Source organism: Ammodytes marinus (genome assembly GCF_949987685.1).
Source record: "Ammodytes marinus genome assembly, chromosome: 22".
In the NCBI taxonomy this organism is placed as follows: Eukaryota; Metazoa; Chordata; class Actinopteri; order Uranoscopiformes; family Ammodytidae; genus Ammodytes; species Ammodytes marinus.
Window position 1 is genome coordinate 1,071,079 of NC_137226.1, and position 10,000 is coordinate 1,081,078.

The 10,000-nt window shown below is 42.5% G+C and overlaps 2 protein-coding genes across 3 annotated transcripts in view; both read right to left on the reverse strand.

The window, feature by feature from the left end:
* Positions 1 to 1,497, reverse strand: part of rab21 (RAB21, member RAS oncogene family) — a 9,672-nt gene extending 8,175 nt beyond the window's left edge. For both annotated transcript variants that reach the window (XM_080051301.1, XM_080051302.1), the window contains exon 1: positions 1,036 to 1,497. In XM_080051301.1, the coding sequence (XP_079907427.1) occupies positions 1,036 to 1,173 (138 nt within the window). In that variant the 5' untranslated portion in view covers positions 1,174 to 1,497. The remainder of the gene's footprint in view (positions 1 to 1,035) is intronic.
* Positions 1,498 to 5,721: 4,224 nt separating this feature from the next.
* The window catches only part of tymp (thymidine phosphorylase), a 13,163-nt gene continuing 8,884 nt past the window's right edge, over positions 5,722 to 10,000 (reverse strand). Inside the window, exons 8-11 of the mRNA XM_080051298.1 lie at positions 9,357 to 9,519; positions 7,768 to 8,001; positions 7,089 to 7,229; positions 5,722 to 6,641 (exon numbers count right to left, since the gene is read on the reverse strand). Of these exons, the coding sequence (XP_079907424.1) occupies positions 6,502 to 6,641; positions 7,089 to 7,229; positions 7,768 to 8,001; positions 9,357 to 9,519 (678 nt within the window). The 3' untranslated portion in view covers positions 5,722 to 6,501. The remainder of the gene's footprint in view (positions 6,642 to 7,088; positions 7,230 to 7,767; positions 8,002 to 9,356; positions 9,520 to 10,000) is intronic.

Consider the following 10,000-nt stretch of genomic DNA (forward strand, 5'->3'; position numbering starts at 1 on the left):
AGTGGATCATGAGGAGATATTCACTGATTTTGACAAAAAGTGATGTTGACAACAAGCGTTCTCCAGAATCACTGACTACACCTTTAATAATTCACTGGCCTGTGATCAACATACAATATATTATATTATTTGGCGACCTGTGTTGAAATCAAAGAGATGACAGGTGTTTTTCTACTTTAACTATTTTGCAATATCCCCACCCTCCCAAGACGCCTCGAGCTAGACCACGAAAACACACACGCGCGCGCGCGCACACACACACACACACACACACACACACACACACACACACACACACACACACACACACACACACACACACACACACACACACACACACACACACACACACACACTCTGCTTTGATTTCTCAATAGGAAGCAACCACCTATTTCAACTGTCACTTCGGATAAATACTCCCAGTTAACTTAGCTAGCTTAGTTTAGCTGTGTTAAAGCCAACTTTATATCCAAGTGATTCTAACATACAAATAGTAATATTAAAAATACTATAGTCCATATATCAGACACTGACGCCCTATGTAACTGAATTGTTCTTATGTATATAGGCCTAGTCTTTTGGGGGGAGCAGGCAAGGGGTATTTGGCCGAGAACATATTTGAAATGGGGGGTACATTATTGAAAGAAGTTTGAGAAGCAGTGGTCTAACCCATATTAAGACAGCCATATAAAACAGGATAGATAGATAGATAGATAGATAGATAGATAGATAGATAGATAGATAGATAGATAGATAGATAGATAGATAGATAGATAGATAGATAGATAGATAGATAGATAAACAAGGGCTAGACTAGACGGCTAGGTTAACTCGGGTCAATAGATAGCATAACTCGGGTTAGCTGGCAAGGTAAACAAGGCTAGATAGATAGATAGATAGATAGATAGATAGATAGATAGATAGATAGATAGATAGATAGATAAACAAGGGCTAGACTAGACGGCTAGGTTAACTCGGGTTAGACACACAGGGTTATCCCGGGTCAGTAGCTCGCTTCCTGGATGAGTATTTTACCTGTAGAGTCGTGATGTGTTTATCGTTGAACTTGTTCTCGCAGTATCTCAACACCAGCGACGTCTTGCCCACACATCCTTCCCCCAGGAGAACCACCTTGAACGAGTAGGTTCTGCTACCCGGCCCGCCTGCTGCCATCTCCGGCAGAGCGTTTCAGGAAAGTCCGCGGCTTTAAAAAAGAAAGAACCAAAAACCCCCAACCGTTATGGAGCTAAGAGATTGCTAATGCTAAAAAATGCTAACGTCCTGCGCAGCTAAACATCAGCTTCCGACTTGGGAAAAACAGCTAAAATCCGGATTTAAAGGCCTCGACAGCATAAGAGAATCGGACTGGTGTTTATATCCACTAGTAGCGGTTTGGCAAATGTGTCTAAATGATGAGCTAATTCTGTTTTTGACCGGATACGAACGAGTATTTTTCAGCCCAACTAATGGCGTCTCTCGGAGCTAACTGTTAGCCGGCTAGCTCTGCCAAAGATACTATGTGATGGAGAGATGGATCACCTCGAGTCAGAAACAAGTTGGGCAATGTAACTGTAGTTACACTTACACACACAAGACTTACCCTGCGTTCCAATCCCCATACTTCCCCAAGGCCGGATTATCCATGTATACAGTCGGGCGAGTGCCCTGGGGCACCAGACAAATTGAGCCAATGGGGGGCACCAAATGATCAGGACAATGTCCAGAGCCATAACATATTTTTGTTATATTTTACATATTTTATATCAGCCTAATACACTAGAAGAGATACAAACACATACAAAATTAACCACTGATAGGATTATTAATAAAAAATTATTGTTATTTGGGTGTAAACTAAGGGCCCCCCTCCTTAGTTTATCATGGACGAGTCCACAACAACGCAGCGGCAGCGGCGCGAAAATATATGTAAACAAAAAATTAAAAAATGGACAGGCTTCAGCAAAGCGGTTTCGCAAAAAGAAAGCTAAAAAAAGAGAAAGAATTGCGACACTTAGCCGCAATTCAAAATGTCCCATCAATCGGAAGCTTTTTTATGCGCAAACCAACTGGTGTTGATAGCAACGATGCTAACCTTGGCGTTAATGAAGCTCCGACAGACACGGCTCAGGCAGCCGAGGCTTCTGTCGTGCATGGAGGCAGTCAGGACGAGGGTGATCGGGAGGACGAGGTCCATGGAGATATAACGGACGATCGGCAGCCGCCGGAGGATTTAACCATCTCATCAGACCCTGGACTATGGGGAGAAATCACGGAGGAACTTGTCGAAATGGCTATTTCTAAAGGTGCTGCTGCCTTCCAGAACAGGGCTCCCAAATACCCGGCATCTGTGCGGGACATTGGTCTTGGAGGTAAAACGCGGGCTCTTACAAATGATTTGTTGCATTGTTGCCTGCCAAACAAGGAGGTAGTGCCAAGAGACGGGTTGATTTATTCACCATCCGCAGGTATGGTCTACTGTTTTGCCTGTAAACTCCTATCATCACAGCATAATGCTTTTACGTCTGGTTTCTGTGACTGGAGACATCCTGAGCGTATTTCGGACCACGAGAAGAGTGCAAACCATCGGCACAGCATGCTTGCCTTATTGCGCAGATCGAGCAATGTGGGCACAGTGGATGCGTCGCTCAGGCGGCAGCGAGATGCGGAGGGGAAATATTGGAAGGAGGTGTTGCGACGAATTGTGGCTGTCATCAAGTTCTTGAGTGAGAGAGGCTTAGCATTCAGGGGTGAAAATGAGCTTTTGGGCTCATCTAGTAATGGCAATTACGTCGGACTTTTGGAACTCATTGCACAGTTTGATCCGTTTTTAAAAGAACACATAGAAAAGCATGGCCAAAAAGGAAGAGGCACAACATCTTACTTGTCATCTACTGTGTGTGAGGAGTTCATTCACTTGATGGGCGAGAAAGTAAAAAAAACCATTGCAGCCGAACTACAGCATGCTAAGTACTTCTCAATCATCGTAGATTCAACCCCTGATTTGTCGCACGTTGACCAGCTGACATTCATTTTTAGATTTGTCAGCGAGGAAGGAAAAGTGGTGGAGCGATTCATTGGTTTTGAGCCCATTCACAGCCACACCGGAGCAAGTCTTGCTGAATGTGTGGTCAAAATGGTCAATGATCTCGGGTTAGACCTGTCAGATTGCCGGGGACAAAGTTATGACAATGCAAGTAATATGTCCGGAAAATATAACGGTCTTCAGGCGCATCTGAAACAAGCAAATCCCCTCATTCATTATGTGCCCTGCGCTGGTCATTCGCTTAATCTTGTAGGTGTGAACAGCATTGAAAATAGCTGTAAAGATGCAAGTGATTTCTTTGATCTACTTCAGTCACTGTATGCATTTTGTGCGGCTTCCCCTCACCGTTGGAATCGCATATTTCACAACAAGGATGTGAAAATCAGCAGGACTCTTAAATCACTGTCCAGCACAAGATGGAGTTGTAGGGCTGACTCTACTAAAGCGTTGAAAGAAAACTACGGTGCAATAAGAGAGGCATTTGGAAGGTTGGCAGCAGACGCAGATGAAAAAGATTGCGCCAAGCGCGAGGCTGCTGCGCTCTGTCGCAAACTTGATAAATTAGAGACTGCAATAATGGTGAATCTATGGGATACGGTGCTGAGTAGATTCAAAGCCACAAGTGACACGTTGCAAAAGCCTGACATAAATCTAGCTACTGCACAACGACTACTGGAATCTCTGCATGTGTTTGTGGCCTCACTCAGAGATAAATTTCCTATGTTTGAAAATGCTGCTCGGGAAGTGAAAGGGGTGACGCACAACTACCACCATGAGACGCAGCGGGGGAGAAAGAGAAAAGCGTTCGCAGATGAGTCAACGGAGAACGATACAGTGCTAACCGGGAGTGATCAGTTCAAGGTGGAATGCTACACTGTGATCATTGACAGGTTGCTGTCATGTCTAGCGAAGCGCACTGACGCATACAGGGAGCTAAATGGCCTGTTTGGTGTGTTGTTCGATACGGACATTGACAGTGATAGTGTGCATAAACGTGCAGCTGCGCTCTCCTCCACATATCCAGACGATCTTGACAACAGCTTTAGCGATGAACTACTTCAGTTCAAAAACTTTGTGCGGGAGGAGGCAACCCGTTCACCTGAGGAGATGCTTCAAATAATCAGAAAAAATGGCATACAGACAACTTTCCCCGGCGTGTTCGTTGCACTTCGGCTGTTTCTAACCCTGCCGGTTACTAACTGCGAGGGCGAGAGATCCTTCTCTCAACTAAAAAGGGTTAAAAACGAACTAAGGACAACCATGGGACAGAAGCGTCTGTCTGCCCTCTCCCTGATGGCCATTGAATCGGAACTCGTTAAACAAATGGACTTTGAGGATCTGCTGAACGACTTTGCCAGCAGGAAAGTGAGAAAGAAGTTATAAAGGTAAGGCCTATTTACCATTATGTCTATCAGCTGTTTGCTGCCATTTGACGCTGTGGTTGTGATGCGCTATCTGCTGCTGTGACGTCAGGAAGGTGTGGGATTGCACTGTTTATTTCAGTAGGCGGTGTATTTCTGCTGATAAAAAAAACACGTTCTTATTCTTATGTGTGTGCAACAGTCGTTATTGGGTTTATGGTTTTGCATGTCCTCTGGCCTTTTATGATGGAAATATTCATATTCCTCATTATGGTATTGGGGGTTGCATTCTGATTTGAGCATCAGTGTGTGTCAGTTTCAGGATTTTTGGTTGGATCTACATTTTCTGTAGTAGGCCTATGTGTGGTGAGTCTGTACTTTCTTGTAAATCTGTGGCCTTTATGCCATAGTAATTTTTTTTTTTTGTGTAAAGCTGACGGACACAGGGGCCCTTCATGGGAAGTCACCCTGGGGCACCCTAAGGGGTTAATCCGGGCCTGTACTTCCCTACTATTTTAGTATACCAGAAAAAGATTTAGGATGTCCCAACACATGCAGGTCAATTGTAGTATGCTGAAAATACATTAATGCCCCACTAACTCCAATAGCATTTTGGAGTATTCGTCTTTATTCTTGACATTTCTCGACATAATGAAAAAAAATCTTCCTTATCTGATTTTTTTTTCTCTCCTGTCTGTGGCCCTAAAACTCTTCTGTACTTTAGTATGTAGCGTAGTAAAAAGACTAAAACTCTTCTGTACTTTAGTATGTAGTGTAGTAAAAAGGGGGGGGGGGGTCTAACCACTACACCACGAGCGCCCCCCTCCCTTAAATAAAGCATCTTGAATATTGAATATCATGTGTATACTAAATGGAAACACCAGTAATATCGGTGGTGCTCAGATTTCTCAGAGGAGTGAGCCTTCGTCACTTCCTACTCCTCTGTGCAGCGTCACATGACGAGAGAGGCCGCCGTGACGACAGAGCGCGCGGGGCTGGGGCTGGGGGAGGGGGGGAGGGGGGGGGGGGGGTTGGGGGGTTTATGACGTTTCAACATCCAGACAAAAACAAACGGGAAAGCCCCATTATTTCCCAATAACGTAAAAATTTAAAATAATGAAATACATCTCAATAATAATAGTGATCCAGCATTCACACCGATTAAAATCGTATTTCAACATGTAGCCTGAGTGTTTTTAGATGTATGCAGAAATGTAGAACTATTTGAGTGAAAGGCCACAGATTTAAAATAGGCCGACATTTATTAAACAAGACAGAAATTTTTTTAATGAAAAAATCAAATTTCATGGCGTCCTCTTGAGGTACAGCGCCCTCTGTTGGTCACACAGAATGTAAACACAGTTCATATATTTCACAATAAGATAAAAATATTATTAAAATTAAATAATCATTTCAGTATAAAAGACTTGTGATCTGTAACACTTTTATTTTTTGTCAGTCGGTTAAAAACAAACAGAAAAAAAAATTAATAAAAAAATCACCTAAAACATTCACAGTTGTTATTATAGAATCTATGTCTCTGTCTCTCTCTCTGTGTGTGTGTGTGTGTGTGTGTGTGTGTCTGTGTGTGTGTGCGTGCGTGCGTGCGTGCGTGCGTGCGTGTGTGTGTGTGTGAGCAGTTATTACACTTTACAATTTAAAAAAATATTATTCTGTTAAAAAATGCATGAAATTGCACTTACATGTACCTTCACTTTCCGGTTGTTATCTCTAAAATAAAACACTGATTTTGCAAAATATTTATTAAGATTTGTTTCATTTTCTTATTTTTTATAAAGTTAGAAATACTACAATTATATTAAAGTTGCTCCGAGGAACTCTCAGTTTTTGTTAATTCCAGCGCCCCCTTTGGACAAAAAGTGGTAGTGTTTTTACTACGCCAGCTGTTGTTCCTGGGTGAGAGCGTATACCCCATGACAAAGGCATTAAGACAAACTATATAAAAATAGCATTCTTTGCACTGATGGTCTCGTTTGCTGTTACATGTAATTCATGATCATCAGAGGGAAAATGAGACCGTTTCAGAAATATTTAAAAGGTCCTCGTAGCACCTTTAAAGGTCTATTTAACTACCTATCATTGAGGTAGCAGAAGTTCTTGCACCAGCTTCTGTTTTGGTATTTCTTTGGGTCCGAGTTTCAGAGCGTTTTGAAGTTGATCGATTTGTTCGGCAGTCGGAGCGGGATCCTCATAGTCTAACTGCAGCCAAGGAACACCTGGAAAAATGACAAAATAAGACATTGAGTTTGTCCGGAAAAGTATTAAAAAATATTGTATAATTTATGAAAAAAATAAAAGAAGAAAAAATTACTACAAATATTAACGTTTTAATTAATTATTAAATTAATTAAATTAAAAATAATAATAAATAATAATAATAATAATAATAATAATAATAATAATAATAATAATAATAATAATAATAATAATAATAATAATAATAATAATAATAATAATAAATAATTGAAAAAAAATATAATTTTTATTTTATTTTAAATTAAATTAAATGTATTAAAGCATTTAATAAAAGTTATATTTAATCCTGTAATAAACGTAATAAAAAATGTCATACATAATTAAAACACAATTAGGGGAAGAGGGGGGTAATATTCTGAGGAAAAATAAATTATAAACATATATATTATTTTTTATTTTTTTGTCACCTTTCTTAACCCGTTGCCCTAGCGACACCAGCAGTCTGGCCCCCACGCTGTGATTGACAGGTTGGTCCGGCTTCGTTCGTCCCGCCCCCAATTTATGGAGAATCTGAGCGATTATCATTCCGTCGAAATCCACTACCACACCTGTAAGTATGTAGTAAATAGTGTTACAAGTAAGTACACATAGGGTTACAACAAGTACACACAAGGTTTTATTAAGCTTCACTAAATATTATCAACCTTAAAGCTATAGTGCGTAATTTTCTCATACCAATTAATGTCGCTTACATTTTTTAATTTTTTTTATAATATTTTGGCCTTTTTCAAGCTTTATTAGACAGTACAGAGTTGAAATGGGGAGACAGAGAGAGAGAGAGAGAGAGAGAGAGAGAGAGAGAGAGGGGGGGGGATGACCTGCTGTAAAGGTCCACGGGTCGGATTTGAACCCGCGACCACTGCTACGAAGGCCGGAGCCAATATGGTACGCGCTCTATCCACTACACCGCCGTTACATTTAAGCCATCGCCAAAGGAGTTGACACAAAGTTGATTAAGCCTATTATCAGCTCCACAAAACTCTCTCTATTTGTCAGTATGGCAGCGTTTATAAACTGGTGTTTTATTTTGGAACTACACACCCACATTCTGTTTGCCCTTCAAACTAAAAGCCCCCTTTACTGCACCTTCTTCTGTCGTCTCTAGGCGTTTCTCATGTTTGGATTTCCTCAGAACACTGTGGTAATCCGTGTTTGTGTCGCATAGCAACCGAGCCGTCTCCGTGGCGACGCCCTGAGCCTCCATCATAGCCCGGAACTTTGCCAGAGCGGCTTTCGGAGCACCAATCACAGCCTCCGAAATCTGCCTCCTGCCTTCCGATTGGTCCTTGGCCAAACCTGTCATCATCAGCAGCACACCGCCTACAGGGACAAGTTTGTTTGTCTGTTAAATTTGGATAGAAAATAATATTAATTTTGTGAGATAAGTAAGGCAAGTTTATTTAATTTAGATCATTGAAAGTGCATAATACAGGGGCATAAAAATACTTTAAAAATAAGGCGTAGAGTTAAAGGTGGAGTCAGTCAGTGCGCTTACATGCAGACTCATAATCGGGTAACTAAACGAATAAGACCTCAACAGGACTTTTAACCTGCATGTAAACACCTTTATCCGATCTACTTCGGACACAAATCGGCACAATAACGGACAAGAGAAGTCGGATAAGAACACCTAGATAATTCGTTCATTGCATGTATACAGGGATCGGATATCGCATATCGGACTTCTCGTTCTGTGCTTGTGTGCCTGCGTGTGATAGGCTACACCATGGGTTATTGACGGAAGAGAAGCGGACGTGGCTCTAAAACCACTTGTTGAAAGCATGGTTGAAAGGGCTACAGCGCCACCTAGCATAGTGGAGACAGCCATGCATCGGACATGTATCCGATTTCTGAAAGGCCATGTATACTCAGACAAGTGACACGGTCCGTTCGAGTGTCTTGTTCGATATATGTGATAATCCAATCTAGTTGTGCCATGTAACCGCACTGAGTGATTCTGGAGAACGCTTGTTGTCAAAATCAGTGAATATCTCCTCCTGATCCGCTACCTGTCTGTTCTGTGAGTGAACTGAAAACTGTGTTAATACACAGCCTAGGCTCTGTAAAAAGGCATGTTGCTAGCTACCCAGAGCCACCTTTGTTTACATAACCTTTCTTTAGATTCCAGTTTACAGAGCCAAGGCTGTGTAGTAACACCAGCGAACACACAGTACACAGGACAGGTAGTGTATCATGAGGAAATAGTCAATAATTTTGACAAAAATATTCGACCTTTAAAGCTGAGGCTACATCAGGGAATAGCGTGGTTACCCAGAGTTGTGATACATACACACCACACACACACACACACACAGAGACACACACACACACACACAGACACACACACACACACACACACACACACACCACACACACACACACACACACACACACACACACACACACACACACACAGACACACACACACACACACACACACACACACAGACCCCCCACCCACACACACACACAGACCCCCCCTCCCCCCCCCCCCCACACACACACACACACACACACACCCTCACACACACACACACCCTCCCACACACACACACACACACACACACACCCTCCCACACACACACACACACACACACCCTCCCACACACACACACACACACACACACACACACACACACACACACACACACACACACACACACACACACACACACCCAGAGTAGTGACCAGCTCCATGAGGTCTTGGGGTCCGTGTCCCTTCAGCGTCTCCAGACACTCGATGACCTCCAGACTGTTGCCGACACATCGACCAATCACAGCGTCCATACGGCTCAGAGCGGCCGCCGTGCGCATGCCCAGTCTGTTCCCTGCTGCCACCTGCAATGACATACATATTAGATCTGTCTGTCTGCCTGTCTGTCTGTCTGTCTGTCTGTCTGTCTGTCTGTCTGTCTGTCTGTCTGTCTGTCTGTCTGTCTGTCTGTCTGTCTGTCTGTCTGTCTGTCTGTCTGTCTGTCTGTCTGCCTATCTGTCTGTCTGTCTGTCTGTCTGTCTGTCTGTCTGTCTGTCTATCCATCCATCCATCTCCATCCATCCATCCATCCATCCATTACTACTTACTTTCATACTAGTATAAATCAAAGGTCCAACATGTACATTCAGGTGTTTATTTGACTAAACCTTGTCTGTTTGCGTCTGTATATTTCTCCTATACAACCATCTTTAACAGACATTATCTCAACTTCTTTTTTTTTTAGAAGTCTAAGGCTGGCCCAAAGACATTAACATGTATTTACAGTAGTTTTAGTAGTTTAGGGGCAACCGTGGCTCAGGTGGTAGAGCGGGTCGGCCAATGATC